This window comes from Zophobas morio, unplaced genomic scaffold (genome assembly GCF_036711695.1).
Source record: "Zophobas morio isolate AGI-343-1 ecotype UQ-CSIRO unplaced genomic scaffold, CSIRO_AGI_Zmor_V1 ptg000357l, whole genome shotgun sequence".
Classification (NCBI taxonomy): domain Eukaryota; kingdom Metazoa; phylum Arthropoda; class Insecta; order Coleoptera; family Tenebrionidae; genus Zophobas; species Zophobas morio.
The window spans coordinates 64,544-81,935 of NW_026972461.1; the positions used below are offsets into that span (position 1 = coordinate 64,544).

General features: G+C 24.1%; 2 protein-coding genes and 1 long non-coding RNA gene across 3 annotated transcripts; 1 reads left to right on the top strand and 2 right to left on the bottom strand.

Moving 5' to 3' along the window:
* Positions 1–4,792: 4,792 nt before the first annotated feature.
* On the top strand, positions 4,793–5,851 carry LOC135120188 (disintegrin and metalloproteinase domain-containing protein 10-like). Its single transcript, XM_064044505.1, has 7 exons — positions 4,793–4,825; positions 4,889–5,003; positions 5,059–5,213; positions 5,285–5,423; positions 5,483–5,522; positions 5,581–5,700; positions 5,768–5,851. Exons 3-7 carry the CDS (start codon positions 5,061–5,063, stop codon positions 5,841–5,843), a joined length of 528 nt encoding a protein of 175 aa, XP_063900575.1. The 5' UTR covers positions 4,793–4,825; positions 4,889–5,003; positions 5,059–5,060; the 3' UTR covers positions 5,844–5,851.
* Positions 5,852–7,199: 1,348 nt separating this feature from the next.
* LOC135120178 (uncharacterized) lies at positions 7,200–9,152 on the bottom strand. Its single transcript, XR_010278537.1, has 3 exons — positions 9,074–9,152; positions 7,400–7,588; positions 7,200–7,286 (listed from the first exon to the last, which is right to left on the bottom strand). It is a non-coding gene; the product is annotated as an uncharacterized LOC135120178 (long non-coding RNA).
* A 596-nt stretch (positions 9,153–9,748) lies between these two features.
* On the bottom strand, positions 9,749–13,671 carry LOC135120186 (denticleless protein homolog). The gene is made up of 9 exons (XM_064044502.1): positions 13,576–13,671; positions 12,767–12,847; positions 12,621–12,709; positions 12,465–12,541; positions 12,322–12,404; positions 12,088–12,151; positions 11,881–11,948; positions 10,021–10,109; positions 9,749–9,865 (listed from the first exon to the last, which is right to left on the bottom strand). Exons 1-9 carry the CDS (start codon positions 13,598–13,600, stop codon positions 9,749–9,751), a joined length of 693 nt encoding a protein of 230 aa, XP_063900572.1. The 5' UTR covers positions 13,601–13,671.
* Positions 13,672–17,392: the final 3,721 nt, after the last annotated feature.

Genomic DNA, 17,392 nt, shown 5'->3' on the forward strand with positions numbered 1-17,392 from the left:
AGACCAAATATGGAACCATTAAACACCGAAAGAAAGAGTCGCGTCGGTGGAAATCGAGCCCTTAACGTTGGGTATGCGCTTCAATGCTCTTAACCACTGAACTACGACGACAACTCTTAAGCATGATATGACGACTTTGTGTATTCAACTTGTTAATGTATTCGACTAATTTTACTCTTCAATAAACCCCTTTATTATTACCTTATAGTTTAACATGAGTGAATACTCGTTTATTTTGACATAGCCTTATGACCCAAAGAAATTAAGTCTCTAACTTTTGGGCCCTAGCAGTTTTATTGAGTCTCCAACACTCTAAACGTAAAGAGACTAAAATATAAAAGCGAAAAGCATGACTGAAATTTATTTTTTAATTATATGTTGCATAATTAAATTAAAATTAAAAAAATTCGAGAAGCTAATCGGGCAACAGTTAGACTATTTCGCCAGAAATAATTATAAATTAAAGTTAGTGCCTTAAAAAAAATTAATTTGCTGTTCCATTTCGTATACATTTCAACTCTGAGTAAGCTCATAGGATTATTTTTTTGGCTAGATTATTTATATTATATAAAGCTCATTGCAAACCACCGCAAGGTTAACAGTAATGTTAAGCTGCTTCTACCTTATTTTATTCCCTATTATTATTTTGTGCTGCGAAGCCGAACATAGAATGAATTTATACTCTTCCCTAATAAGTTGGTAATTCTAACTGTTTTTTAACACAGTGACCAGTGTTTTGTTAATTTTTCTTTCTTGCTGATCTCACGTTTTTTCTATTGGAACGTATATAAAGGGTTATGGGAACTAATATTTACTTGTAGGCGCCTAGTAAAATTTCCATTATCTCATCTATTGATTATACCTACACTATAGCTAGCTACATATGCGTTGAGCTTGGTAGATGGTAAGCTGACTTATTGTATACACGTTTATTTTAACGCTAACATCTTGCTCTAAATTAATAATCATTTAATAATAAAAAATATTATTAGGTGATAGTTAAACCTTGAAGGAGTCCCCTTTAAAACTATTAGTGAAATATACTTATTCCATTAATGGTCTTGGAAGCTCTTATCTTAGTAATTTACGCCATTTAAATATTTTAAACTCAAAGCACGAAACCTCAATTTCTTTTATGTCCTATATATTTTATTTAAATCTTTAAGATGAAAAAGTTATGTAGTGAAATATAACTTTTAATAATACTTCTATAACTCATGAAATTTTTTAAGTTTACACATAAAAACCCAAAAGCACAAAAGCCCTAAGTGCACTATTGTACGCAGTTGGGATAAATTATTAATAATAGAACTATTACTAATTAATTATAGCCCATTTCTATTTAAAAATGATATTTGGCTAATTTTCGCATTTATTAATTACTATAAAATTTTTTATGCTTTGCGAGAAACTTTAGCGATTTAAACTATTAGCTATAGTGATTTAGTCATTCTTTTCTACAAGTACGCTTTCATTTTTTTTGAAATAAACTTTTTAATAGATAACTTAAAAAAGTAGGTTTTTAAAGATATTTTCGGATGTCTATTATCGAGAATAACTAAATATAAGCCTCATGCAAATAATTTACTTTTGCAGCAATAATCTCTAACGCACCACTAATAAGATATTTTAAAAGGGTTATGACGACTTTGTACTATTAAGGAACTACATAGTTTTATGTTATCGCCCTTAATTAAGCTCTTAAAAATAAATTAAAATGTTAAAAAATGTTTTCCTTGTATTTTTTGACATTAGATAGTTTTTAAAAGCAGTTTTGTAATTTTCGAACGCTTAAATAGAGGAGTAGCTTTATCCCTAAACAAATTTTTAATAACTTATGACAAATTTCCAATTTCAAAAAGGTTATATGTAAAACTATAATATTTGAATTTTATTGCTTTGGGGGTAACATTATGACAAAATGTATATATGTAAATAAAACAATGCCGTTATTCACACGTAAAAGGATTTTGTTTTGGTTTACTAGCGCTTCAAGCTTACTAATATGACAATTTCTAAAAAAAGTTCAACTACTAAATTTTATTAGAATCTTCAGTTTTTCGGTTTTAACTAAAAAACGTTAGAAAATTTAAAAGAATCTCACTTACTTGTAAAATAAGTTTTAAATTAGTTTAACAAAAATTTGTAATACCTATATGCATTGTTAAATTGCTTATCGAGTGTATTGTACATCTGACGTTATAAATGCGGGAGATACCGAGTGACATATAAAGTTTATTCATAATTAATGATAACGCTGGAAAAACAAATAACCAAGTTCACTCTGTTTGCTAAATATATAAATCCTGTTACGTTTTTAGAAATCATAAAGAAGCGCTACTAGGTTTTTATCTATATTATGAATAAATTACAAGAACTATTAAAAGTACTAGTTATTTTCTTTAGCTTAAAAGTAATTGTAAAAAAAATATTTAATAGATTTGTAAATATACTACTACTTGATTTATAAAACCTTCTAGTATATAAATACTTACCAAAGAAAAACAATCTCTTTAATATTGTAGTCTCGTAAACCAAGTAAGTATTTTTTTATGCAACTTCCTTTTCAAAGACATAAATTTTGTGGCGAGTAAAGGTTTTTATTTTGAAAAAGGTGGGGTTTTTCTTAGGCATTTGATAACGTTCACTTTCGTATATATAGTTTGGGGTTATTAAATAAAAATTTAATCAAGCAGCAGTGTTTTCGCCTTAAGTTTTTTTATTAAAAAAAGTTGACTTTACTACCATCGGTTTAATAAGTTCGTTTAGCCAGAGAAGGCGAAAAAATAAAGAAAAAAAAATTAAATACTTATAAATACTTATTAAATTTATATTTATTGTTAAAAATTTTTTTGTAAATAATTGCTTTGAATTCCATTACTTTAAGACTTTAACGCTCTCTTATAAGTGTACTTGTTTTTATTAATAACAACCGCAAGAAAAAGTGATTTTGTTATTTGCTTTAAATTAATTAAGATGAAGTGTTGAAGATATTTAAATCTTGTTTAGTTTTTATTTACTTTATAATTTTTATTTAAGAAATTAAGAAATTTTTGATAAAACTTGTATACAATTAAAATACAAACCTAAAGAATTTTTTAATTACTAATTAATAGCGATTAAGCTTGTTATAATTTTGCTAAGCGTGTATTAAACTGGTTATTGAATGGATTACTATAGCGAGCTCAATTTTATTTAAAAAATGTAAATTACGTTCCAGTAATTAAATGAGGCTAGTAAATTTAAGATATTATTCTAATTTTTTGTTATTTCTATTATCTTCTTTCTATATTTTTTATTTATTTTAACTTATGTTTATTATGATCTTAAGTAGTTAATTTACATCAAAATCCTCACGAGCTTTTTCTAGGGCGAAAATGTCTATATCGCTCCTAAAAATTTCGTTTTTATTGTGTGTTTTCAAGTTCTTAGAGGTTTTTATTTGTATTGTATCCGCGACAAATTCATCTATCAAAGGTAACAAGATATTTTAATTTCTTTTAAATTATCCGAAACTTTTTATACCAGAAGACATATTAAGTGAACAGATTGAGGTTTTTCAAAGTTTTTATCGAAAATTCCATGAACCCGCGCAAAGGCTGCGTCGATATCGTCGGTCTTATGGAGACCAATGCATAAGCTTCAAAATTCCTTTTCGAAAGAAGTTAACTTAAATTTTAACAAAAATTTAAGTTTAAATAATATTTTTTTTATGTAAGTTTCAATGTACTAAAGATAAGACCCACAAAAATGGCCCAGGATTATGTTTATCTTACCGACGCAAGTAACTCGTATAGCACGTATAGACACAATTTACTAGCATTTACAGGCTGTCTTGAAGGTTATTAATAATATCTCGTAAACCCTTAATAATTTGACATTCTTTTTAAAATTAAAAATTTTTTTAGACGTAGAAAACTCTTATGTATATGGACATTTCGTTGAAGGCTCTATTGAGGTTATTAAATAACAAAAGTGTATTTTCCGCTCATTTAATAGTGCAGAAGTCTTTATGTTTTTAATATACGATATATTGTTTTTAGGCTGTTATATACACTGAAACCGAAATATATTTTATTGAAACAATGCGAAAATATTACAAAAATGCTGGACCTTACCACCACGTGATGTATAGAAGAAGCGATATAAATGAAGACAGCTTTAAGGTAAATTTATGTTAATTTTAATTAAATAATAAAAGTTTATAGTATGCGTCTTGTTTCTGATATTTTACACTATAGTAATTATAAAAAAAATTATATTCATGCCAAATTAAAACCTTTAGAAAAAAAATTTTAAATTATTAAAAACGCTATTTAAGGTTTGTATAACTAATATCATTTATTGCAAGCTAGTTTTTTTTTAAGAAATTAATAGCGTTCTATAATTGCCTACACATTTTTCAGCTATTAGATCAAGTAAAACCAAGTTTTGGACGATGGACGGTAACTGATGAAGGGGTGCCCCTCTCGATTCAAAATGTTTGCGATGTATACTTAGTTGCAGATCACACTTTCTTTGAGGCAAATAATAGAAATATAGACGGTAACTCTACTATAATATTATAAAGCAAGTATCACACTTTTTTATAATCATTATAGGGACTATAGCTGAGATGGATAGGATAATACAGGGAGTGAACCACATTATTAAGACAAGTAACCTTTACAATGACCCTAATAGAAGATTAAAAATTAGACCTTCCGGTAAACAGCTTCAATATAAGTTTTATAGAACTTAAATTGGAGCATCTTCAGGCTTTGAAATATGGACAACCCCAGGGTCTCTTAACCCTGTTAGCTATAGGAGGCGCTTTCCAGGAGAGGTAAAACAACTATGCGCAAGTACAAAGCTGAAAAAGAGTAAATAATAATATCCGATTTTCCAGGTTTTAGATGACTTTGCAAAATTAAATTTTAACCATCATTGCCTGGCTTACTTGTTTACCCATCGCGATCTTTCAGGCAAACTAGGAGCTGCTTACCGTGCTGAAAGGCAACGAGGTTTACTAAATCTAACTAAATAAATTTTCTAGTTTATATAAGTATATATATTAAGAAATGGGAATTTGTGCTAGACATAGTCACTTTAATATTGGAAGAAGAAGCTTAAACACCGGTATTTTAACTTCTTTATTACGTGGTAGAAGAGTTTCTTTTGCAATTCAACTTAATACGGCTGCACATGAGGTGGGTCACAGCTTGGGAGCAGCGGTACGATATTATTAATTTTTTATGAGATAAAGTAAAAAACGAAATTTTAACTTGTTTACTTCTGAACTTAGCATGACACCGGACGGTGTAGAGAAAATGGTAACCTGTTTTTAATGAATCCAATTATCTTAGAAAGCCAAGTCAAGCGATTTTCAAGATGTAGTAAAGCTGACATATATGAAGTTTTAAGAAGAGCCACTTGTTTAAAAAGTTATAATAAAGATGCAATATTTAAAATAAAAAATTAAAGTTTTTTTTTCAAAAAACAGGGGAAGCCATACCAGAGGAGTGCAACTGCGATATCTTTAAGTAAAACGCTTATGGAATATAACTATTATAGAAAAACTATGATAAACTTTTTTCTTAGCTCTGAAGGTGAACCTTTACTACCTCTTTATCCACGAGAGCCAAGTGAAGCCTTCGATCGATCTTCTACTCCTTTGCCATATAATATTACATTACCAGAGTGTGTAGGAAACGAAACAAGGTGAAAATTTAGGAGTTTTTTTTTTGCACCTTAAAAGTTTTAACGTATGTTATTTACGACCTTAAAGCTGCGAAGATCCTTACTGCTTACTACAGACTGCTAATAATTTTACTATATCTCAGGAAAGTGGCATTGCAAGATAGTTTTTTAGAAGATATTAATAGTGTAAGTGGATGTATACTTTAAAGAAAAAATAAAAGAATAAAGTTTTTTATTCATCACTTTTAATCCATTTTTGGCTTAATCTTACTTAATAAGGTAAGCAGAATCTTACTAATTTATTAACTTATAGGCTGCTCGAAAATTTCCTTAACAGTCTAGTTATTTAAACTCTATATAGAAACAACAATTATCATTATTGGATTAGTTTGAAACATAATAAAGAGTAGCAAGGCATTAACCGTTGAAGAGTGCTTAATGATGTTCATAGCCAACTAACTTATTGGTATTAATGATTCTGAGATAGCAGTAGCAATGCTGAAGATAGAGGGAAAGAAATACGTATTTGCACATCAAAAAGGGAAATGGGTCAGTACTTAATAACTTTACGCTAAAATGATAAAGAAGTAAAAAACATTAAGAATTCTTCATTACTTAATGTCTTCATCAGTCTATACTACAATAGGTTATAATCCTTTTCTTTTTTCAAAGTCTCTCCAACAATCCATGAACAAGGTCACTTGGTCGAGCTAAGTATGTCCTTCCCACCTCAAAAATAATAGCATACATATCTATATTTTCTTCCTCAGGTATAGCAAGAAAATGTAAAAATAGGGCTACAGAAATTTTGTTTTGTTCATAATGGTTCCAGCAACCCTATGATTACACTTCTTCAGCGTAATTCTTACCAATAAGAAATGTTTGAGATGCTAAATCTTATCTTTCCCACTTAATTTATCTCGGTTTTCATCATGTCTAACTGCTTCTAGTATAATGACCGCTCCATCTCGAAATTCAAGCCAAAATTAATTACCGACTTTCGATATAAAGTTATTGTGCTCCCGATTATGCGTTCCACATATATTTAATTCTATAATATACTTTTCAAAGCTAAAAGCCCGTAAATAAAATATCATAGAATAAGAATAAAACCGTGAGACTTCACCTTGCGACTTTCGGTTTTATCCAAATAATAAAAACTTTAGAGTAGCAACATTCCAGTTTTTACTTTCCGAATAAAGTTCTTATAATAGCAAACATATACTCGAAAGGGATTAAAACTTCTAATAATAATTATTTATAAGGCTAAACTTTTATTAATAAGTTCTGCTTTAGTATAAAATAAATCATAACAAATATTTAAATAACATCAATTTTTTTTCAACCTCAATAGTAAAAATGCTCAATGTAATAAATTAATACTATTTTTCATAATCTTATTCAAGAGTACGAAAAGCCGTAGCAACATTTTTTAAAACACTAAACAATTTACTTACGCTAACTTCTAATTTTTTCAAAAAAAGCAAGAACTATATTAATATTTTATTTATTATTCATTTCTGGAAAGTAAAACTTGATAGAATTTTTTTTATATGAGTTATGATTTAGCGAAGGCGCACAGTTTCTGGAGGGTTCGGTTATTGCATCTTTTATAATAATAATAATAATATTTCAAAAAAAATATATTGTAACGTAGTTAAGAAAACTTATAACAAAAATATTACTACAAAAAAATTATAATAAAATAATAAAATCATACTTCCATCAAAAGTTTGTTCAGCAGAGCAAAATCGTTTGGACGGCTCCTTAAAAAACTTGCGTATATCGAGATTCACCATTGGCTTGTCCGTCATCGATATCCCCTTCGAAAGACTGTCGCTCCATAAAAAATATGAAGGTTCTATAAAACTGTTTCCCGAAAAAGTTTCAGTTTTTTCTTTATCATAAACTTTAATAACAATAATAAGAAGTAAACATTAATATGAATACGACGATAATATTAATAATAAAGTTTAATAATAATAAGAATAATATATCTAGAAATGAACTGACGATAATAATAACAATAATTATACTAAGTAAAAAACTTTAATAACCATAATAGTAATAAGTAAATACTATTTGAATAAGAGGAAAATAATATCAATAAGTAAAACTTAAAATGATAATAATGATAAGTAAAAATAAATATGAATAAGACGATATTAATAATATTAAGTAAATATAAAAGTGAATAAGGCGTTAATAACAATAATATGTAAAGGGACAAGTAATAGTTATTATAAATTTTAATTATAATAACAAGTAAAAATTAATATGAATATAATGATTGTATTAATATAAATAGTTAAAAATAAAAAAAAAAGACGATAATATTAATAGTAATAAGTAAAAAAAATATATTAATAATATTAAGTATAAATGAGTACTAATAAAACAATAATAATAATAAGGAAAAATAAATAAAACTATAATATTAATAATAATTACAAGTGTAAATATCTGTAATAATAAGTAAAAATAACTATAAAACGATAATAAGTAAAAGTATTAATATATGTTAATAATGAGACAAGAAATATATAAGTGAAATATAAAATATATAAAGACGATAATGATAAATAAAAAGATAATAATAATATGTAAACGTATAGCGATAATAATAATATGAAAAAATATAATTGAGGATAATAATATTAAAAAAAAATAAATAAAATAAGGCCATAATAAGAAGGAAAAATATAAAAAATAAATATATAAAACGATAATAAAAATAGTAATAAACAAGAGGTTAGTAAAATAACAAATATGTACATAAAATGTTATATAAAATATGATAATATGTAAATAACTTAAATAATAATACAATAGTAAGAAAAAAAATAAATATATCACCAAACAATAGCAAGTAATTTTATAGATAAAATATATAAGAAAAGTAAATATAGAGAGAAATAAAAAGTAAACAAATAATAAATAAAAAAATAGTATAATTATGAAACATTTGAGTAGCAAAAACAACACGTCAACTTTTTCACTCCAATGCAAATGTAGCAGCTTGATGACTTTACGGCAATGAATAGTCCTAAAGAGGCCCTAAATGGCTGCAAACCTCTACTACACCACGCGATTTTACTTTTATTCTAATAAAAATGTTATAAAGCGTTATAAAATAACTGTAGAGGGCTAACAAACCACGTGACCATATTTTTTACGCTAATGAAAATGTTTCAGAATGAATTATAACAACTGTAAGAGGCCCAATGCATGTGACTATTTTCTTACGGCAATTAAGAGTTTAATATTTTTATACCAATGAAAAAGTTCCAAAGCGATATAAAAAAGCTGTATAAGCCCAAAACACACGTGACTATATTTTTTACACCAATCAAAAGGTTAATTTTTAATTAATTAAAAATTTCATATTTTTTACCGGGAATTTCCACGCTAAAATCTTCCAGCTCCGCAGGTTTATATTCTCTGCTGAGCTCCCAAACTTTAAGAGTTTGATCGTCCGAACAAGAGACTATCTTTCTTGTATTTATTATTATTATATTATTATAAAGAAAATATTTTATTATAAAAAATAAATAATAAATAAAATGGAAAAATATATAAAACCTTTTTGATTTTTCCAAATAGTATATAATAAAATATTAATAAAACTGGTATTATAATCAATTTGTGCTGAAGTTTTGTAAAACCTGACGATTAACTTTTCTTATATTAATTAAGAAAAAAATATAATTTCATTATAATAATAAATCAAAATAAGAGCAAACTTTTTTAAAATTACAGTTATAATAAGGAAGTCTGGAAGTAATATAATATTATTACGAACTTTACTAATTTTCTTTTTAGTACAGGTAAAAGTTAACTTTTCTATATTTGTTAACTAAAAAATACAATAACAAATAAAAGTTAATAATAATAATAAATAAATAGTAGAAACCGCAAACTTTTTAAAAATATTTTCTTATTATATATTTTTTTTCATTGTTTTTTGATTTATAAAAAAAATATTATAATACAAATTATGATAATAATAACAATAATGATAATAATATTGGTAATAATAATAATATTAATAACAATAATAATGATAGTATTAATAATTATTATAAAAACTCGCCTCGCCTATTTGCTGAGGGCACCAAGCCACGCAAGAAACTTCTTCATCATGCCCTCGTAATATGCAATATGGAAGTTCAGAACATGAATTCACCTTTTTTATATATATAACGTTTTATTTATAATATTAGATAAAAAATACTAAACTTTATTAAAAATAATAATAATAAATATTCAAAACTTAGAAACTTCTTAAAAATATATAGTAAAAAAAAATTGTAATATTTATTAATAAAAAATAGAGAAAACCTCCCAAATATATAAGGAATGATCAGCAGCGCCGCTAATAATATAGTTACCATCAGGACTGAACGCGGATTTTATATAAAAGGAGCCCTCTATATAATATAAAATATTAGAAAAAAGTTATGGTTTAGTTTTTTATAATAAAAACAATAAAAATAAAAAGTTATTATCGCATAAGAAAATATTAAGTTATTATTTTTGTTTTTCTAATAAAAAATACAAAAAATATACTTATAATAATAAAAGTTATTACGGAATATAAAATTAATAATTATTATTATATTAATTAATAAATAAATATTTTTTTTGGTTTTTTTTGAAAAAATGAAAAAAATATATTTATAATGAAAAAGTTATTATGAAGTACCAAACCTGATAATAAATTTTTTTAAATAGAAAAACAAAAAATATTTTAAAAAAATAATAAAGTTTTTATCTTATAATAAAAAATAATAAAAAAAGATATTATGGAAACATATATATTATAATTGTTTTTATATTTAATAAAAAAATAATTAAATTAAAATAAAAAAATTATTATTGCATAAAAAATATTATAGTTATTAATTTTTCGGTATTTTTAAGATAAAGATTCATAAAGTATTAATAATTAAACTTATTACGGAAAATTATAATGATAATAATTCTTCTTATAGAATATAAAAAACCATATAAAATTATAATAAAGTTACTATGGCTTAAAAAAATTACTAATTACTTTTATTGTTTTCCTAATAAACAAATATATATATTTATATACAAAAATTATAAAAGTTTTATCGCATAAAAAATATGTTATTTTTGTTTATATGTATAATAAAAAAATTTATAAAATATTAATAGCAAACTTATTACGAAATATAATAATGATTATAATTTTTTTAATAAGTAAATAAAAATAGTTACAAAAAAAAAAGTTATTATTGATAAAAAAATATTAAGTGATTATTTTTCTTTTTTTTTTTTTAATAAAAAATTAAAAAGAAATATTTAAACAATAATAGTTATTATAATATAAGAAACTGGTAAATCAAAGTTTTAATAAAAAAAAATTATTATATATAAAAATAAAGAGTTTTATCCCATAAAAAGATATTAGAGATATTTTTTTTGTTTTTTAATAAAAGAGAAAAAAAATAGTTAGTATTTATATAGAAAAAAAGTTTTTATTTTTTCTTTTCCCAAAAAAAATATAAAAATATTTAGTGAAACTTTCTTAAAAATTTAACCAAGCACGTGGAATTCCGTTAAAAACTAAAAAAATTGTTACTAAGGTGCCAGTCTCGACATTGCACATTGTACCAATCAAAAAAATGGCTTATTAGATCACGTGCTTTAATAAATAATTATTTTTCATAAAAAATAATGCATTATGCTTAACAGCCGTTTGAGATTTATTATTCGCATGAAACGTTTTTCTCAAAATTATGGGTTAATAATTTTTTTTAACCAATAATTTAATGAATTCTAAAGTTTTTATAGTAAACAAAATTATTACTAAAATGAATCATTAAAAAAAAATTTTCTCAAAAAAAATTACATAAAAATTCAAAAATTATTTTACAAAAAATATTTGAGCAGCACGTGATTGCATCTCAGAATAATTGGTGAAAAAATTTTGATTACTAAATTGAGGTGTTTAATAACCATTAAATTTAATAAAACGAAAAATAAAAAATTGCGCCAAAGAAGCATGGTGCTTACTTAAAGGGAAACGGTATCAGTTAATAGACTATTTTATAAATAATAATTGTAGCATTAATAACAGTAGTAATAATAATAATGATAATGATAATACTAATACTAATACTAATACTAATACTAATACTAATAATAATAGTAATAATAATAATAATGATAAACCTGATTTATGGCCCGTATACTTTTTCACGTTTTTTCTTGAAATATTTATTGTATTGTATTGATAAATCCTCATAGAAAAATTATAATTATGAAATAAAAAGATTTTAAGCAAAAACAGTTTTATATTTAAATTTTTAATTTCATTAAAAATAATTATAAAATCTTTTTTAACCAATCAGCTTTTATAAACCAATAAAAAATTAGTACACATCATCTGTGCAGCTGGCCAATAATTGAGAACCCTCGGAATCAACAGCCAATGACGTGAAGCCTAAAAAATATAAGTTTAATTGTTTAACGTAAAAGATTATTATTTTTACTATTATTACTACTATCACTATTATTAGTAGTATTATTACTATTATTATTATAATTATAATTTTAAATATTACTTTATATTTATTATAATAACAATTATTATTAATATGAAAAAAATAAAACCTTTATTAAGGGCGCTTCCGGTATAAGGAAAAGTACAAAAGGGCGTAAATGGTGACTTTCTGATGTCCCACAATTTTATAACGCTAATAAGGATAATGGTAATAATGATACGAAAAACAATAACAGTAATAGCAACACTAAACCCATCACCAGCCCCGCAAGAAGCTAAATAAAAGGTATTCTTAAGAAAAGTGACTGCAGTGACACTTTGTTGAGGCTCCTGCAAAAAATACAATGATTATAATTCATAATAATAATGATGAATAATAATAATAATAATAAAAACTCTAAACGATAACCCGAAGTAGTCGCGCGCGCCTCGATTTTTGTAACGTTCGTCTGTGCGCGTTGCGGATGATTCGAAAAGGATGATGAAATGTACGCTCTTCTTTAGTTTTTATTATAGTAATAAATAGTAATAGATATAACAATAATAGTAGTAAACTGCTCTGATCTTTGCACGTGCCACTGTCCCTTCTATCCCATAGACAAATATTACCATCACGACCAGCGCTAGCAAAAACGACTAAACGTTTAAAAAAAATGAGCGAAGCAAAAAAAAATTCATAAAAAATAAGTAAATGAAAAGAAACGAGAAGTAGAAAAATATATAAAAGAAAAAAAATGAATAGAAAAAAGAGTTAAAAAAAAATAAACTTTTAAAAGAAAACGAATAGAAAATCTGGATAAAGAAAAAAAATAAACAGAAAAAATGAGTAAGAAAATTTCTTTAAAATAAAAGTAAAATAAGTAATATTTTTTATAAAAAAAAATTCCAAAAAAAATATAATAAAAGTGAATATAATAATATTATATTAAATTTCAAGGAAACCAAAACTTCTAAATAAAATAAAATAAAAAAGTAACACTTTTCAATAAAACACCTAATAAATATATAACAAAAATACGAAATTATATTATTGTATTATAAGTAAATTAAAACTTTTAAAAAATAATGATAAGTCAAAAAGTAATGCCTCGTTAAAAAAAAGATATTCAAAAGGTATATAACAAAGAAGAGAAAAAAATAATATTATATTATATCTCCAGTAAATCAAAACTTTATAATAAAAAAAAGTTAAAAAGTGATACCCCGTTAATTAAAAAAAGTTGTAAAAAAAGAATGAAGATAATAATATTATATTATATTAAAATTCAAGTAAATCAAAAACTTTTATATAAAAATAACGTAAAAAGGTATTACTTTATAAAAAAAATTACAAAAAAAATTAAGGATAATAATATTAAAAGAACTGTTTCGAAGGAGTACAAAAATCATTGAGCCGAAATTTCACGGACTTCACGCTACTCGTGTGGCCCTTAAAAATAACAGCTGATTGTTTTTCCACATCCCATAACTTTATGCTGTGATCTCCTGAGGACGACGCCTACGAAAAAAAAACGTCGATTGAAATAATATTTATTTGAAGTTATTTATAAAACGATATAAGTTTTATATTCTTAAATACATTAATAAAAAATATATAATATTTAAAAATAATTAGTCTAAAAAAAAGTTGTATAATAAATATAAATTATAAATAAAAACCTAATTTCTAAAAAAATTGTATATAATTACGCGTAAAAAAATTAAAGTTTTGTAATGAAAAAACTTACTTGAAATTATTTATAAAATAATATAAATTTTAAAAATAAATACTTTAATGAATTATTAATAATAAATTATAAGTTTCATAAAAAAAATTATACACTAAAAAAATTTATTATTACGGGTTAAAAAAAAAATCTAAAATAAAAAAATTGCTTAAAAATAAAATAAAAATATAAATTCTAAAAGAAAAGAAAACATTCTTAAATAAATTATTAATAAAAAATAGAAATTATCGAAAGTATTACGCACTAAAATACTGATATAATTATGCGTAAAAAAAAATTTAATATTTCATAATAAATTATAATAAAAATTATTTATATTTACGCCTAAAAAATAGCTTTTTGTAATAATAATATTACTTATAAATAAAAATGAATGTAATAAAAATTATAAATTAAAAAAAGAATTGATAAAAATGCTTATAACTACGGTGAAGAAACAAAACTTTTATAATGAAATCTACTTATAAATAAAAATGAAATAAATAACAAAATCACATAAATTTTAAAAAAAAGAATTTACTATAGTACCAGAAAAAAGTATAATTTATTACCAAATTTATATATAATAATAAAAATATTTAATACATACAAAAATTATTAAAAATTTGTTAAAGAAATTATTAAAAATTATAAAATATAATTACAAAAAATTATTAATCACTTTTAAAATATTTTTTAATAAATAATTTATCTTATTGCTAAAAAGCTTTTTACTTTTAAGAAAACTATTTAAGTTAATTAAAAAATTAACTACCATAAAAAATATTATACATAATTTATAATTATTTTACTATTTAAATTAATTTTAAATTAGTTAAAAATTATTTTTTTCTCGTGATATTAAAAAAAATTTATATGATTTTTTAGTAGGAATTACCTATAAAAACTTCTTTATAAATTATATTTTATTATATGATACCGAGGAGTTTTTTCTTGTAATTTCTATTATATAAGTTCTAATAAAAGGTTTTACAGTAATATTAATGCTAACAAGCTAATAATTATAATTTAATTATATAAAAATGAAAATTATTTCTTGTGAATTTTTTTTAAGTCAAATAAAAGGTTTTAAATTAATAATAATGCTGTCAAGCGAATAAATTTAAAAATTATAATTTATTATATAAAAAGAAAAACTTTTCTTTTAAATCTTAAAAAAAAAAATTGGCCTTAGAATAATGTTGATAAGCTATTAAAATAACTTTTAAAATCCTTAATGACAACAAAAAAAATTGCTTTATAAAATTTAGCAGTGAAAAAAAGTTTTAAAGGTTAGTAAGAAATAATATACTTCTCTAAAACTGCTCAACTCATCTTCTTAATACTCTCTTTAGCTACTTCACAATATAATTTAATTAATAATAAAAATTATAATAATTTTAATAAAAAAATTATATAATTCAAAAAAATAATAATGTTTTAATAATATAATATTTTTGTAACAATTTTCACTTTAATTTTCTACAAAATGATACCAATAACGGCTCTTGATCAACCCAAGAAAGGTCAAATATAGCGTTGTTATGGCCTTTCCAAGTATGTAAAAATTTATTTTTATAATTTCTAAGAAGTGTATCGAATAAAAAAATATCCCCTCCTTCATTTGCAGCTGCTAACAAACGCCCATTTCTTAGAACTAAATCAATTTTATTTAAAAGTAATTATAATGAAAACTGAATTATTAATAACACCTTTATGATAAGCGCAAGAGAAAAAGGGCGAGTTTGAAGTAATGGTTTTACTTTTTCTACAAATAAAATACTTAAAATAACGATTTATCTTTAGATTATTTCGAAAACCTAAAAAATACGAATGAATATATAAACATATTATATTATAGAGAGAAGAACCTCCCAATAACTTTTTTTCTCTTAATCGTGTATAATAGAAAGTGTTATTATATATATTAGAATATTCTTTTTGTGCCCTTGTAATTTCTTGAGACATCTAATATTACTATAAAAATTGTGATAAATTTATTATTTAATAAATATTCAGCGTAAAAATTAACACCACAAAAGAAAAATTATCCAGAGTCTAAAAAGGGAGAATGTAAATAAATGAACACGAAAGAAAATATAAAAAAAATGTATTCATAACATAAAATTTAAGTTCTGGTTATAATCATAAGTCCGGCTCAAACTTTTTTCTTGCAATTTAGCAAATTCCTGAAGGAAAAGGGAGAGGCTTCTTTAAAGATAGCGTAATTTTTTGCACGTGCGTGTTTTCTTTTACGCGCCTTATTAATCATATATCTGTAAAGGAAACAGTTTTGTTTTATTTTCGCACTTTTACGCGTTAGAATAGCGTGATTTTTTTAACTATTACTATTATTTTTTTTTTGTTGCTCTCGTCTTGTCGTACATAAAATTTTTTTTTTATTAAAATAAACACAACTTCCAATCTTTTTTTTTAACTTGATCTCTAAATTATTAATAACTTTTATAAGACCACCTGTAATAGTTAAACTACAATCGCTTAATTCTTGCTTATACTTTACCTGGTGTTAAAAAACTTCGCTTTCTAACTTTACTTTACATTTTTTATATAATTGACAATTCCATTGTCATTCATATATGTGTTTCTCATAATGCCCCCACGCCCTTAAAATATGAAATTGTTAGCTTTTGGTCATATAGACTACCGGAATTATTTCAAAATTGAGAATGACTCTATATTAGGCAAAAAATTGAATAGGTGGAAACGGATTCGTTTTCGTGAGCGTGGCGGTTCTTAACTGGAGTTGAAAACATGGCTACCGAGTTACTGTCCAAAGTTAGGCATCATGAAGTTTCCGAATGGGCTATGATAGTGTTGGTTGTGATAGATAAATATTCAAGATAAATTTGTACGAGACAAATGTAAAAGGTTTCTACGTTTGAGGTATTAAGTTAATAGAAAAACTTTCTATAGAATGCAAAAACCTTAAGAACTAATAACAGATAAGCAGCCAATTTTTGTTAGCTCTGAAAAATTTTGTTTATAAAAATAACATTAATCATCACCTCCGTTAATGTAGATCGTCAAAAAGTGGAGGGCGAAAAGTGGTCATGAAAGACAAGACGCTTGTAATACGATATAGGATGATTAAAGTTTTACTATAAAAGATTAACTAACTTATTAGAGCGTCTCCCTCGCTAATGCTAGAAAAAAAAGAAAACAAATTGAGGTAGATTATGCATACTTCGTGAGAGAAATTATGAGGAAGAAGTAGGTACAATCAAGCTCCTAAACTCTTCATTGGTTATAGGAAATGGCATAATTATTTAAAAGTTTTTAAAAAGATTGATGTATATAAGGCTTTATAATAAAAATGTGAAATAGGTTGAGAACTTGGATGTAGGTGTTGTAACTTATTTTGAGAATAAATGTTGAGGCCTTTAGCGCAGTTATACGGAGGGGCTACCCAAATAAAACCGTGGTTTACAAATTAAATTACTATGGTAAATTTGCT

What these genes read in the sequence shown, in the direction of transcription:
- LOC135120188 (XM_064044505.1), top strand. Translation starts at nt 5,061, where the DNA reads ATGGGAATTTGTGCTAGACATAGTCACTTTAATATTGGAAGAAGAAGC. An exon ending in GTCACAGCTTGGGAGCAGCG is followed by an intron (nt 5,214 to 5,284) that starts GTACGATATTAT and finishes TTCTGAACTTAG; the next exon opens with CATGACACCGGACGGTGTAG. An exon ending in TGCAACTGCGATATCTTTAA is followed by an intron (nt 5,523 to 5,580) that starts GTAAAACGCTTA and finishes CTTTTTTCTTAG; the next exon opens with CTCTGAAGGTGAACCTTTAC.
- LOC135120186 (XM_064044502.1), bottom strand. Translation starts at nt 13,600, where the DNA reads ATGATTTTTGTACTCCTTCGAAACA. An exon ending in GGCGCGCGCGACTACTTCGG is followed by an intron (nt 12,542 to 12,620) that starts GTTATCGTTTAG and finishes TATTTTTTGCAG; the next exon opens with GAGCCTCAACAAAGTGTCAC. An exon ending in TCTTGCGGGGCTGGTGATGG is followed by an intron (nt 12,405 to 12,464) that starts GTTTAGTGTTGC and finishes TATCCTTATTAG; the next exon opens with CGTTATAAAATTGTGGGACA.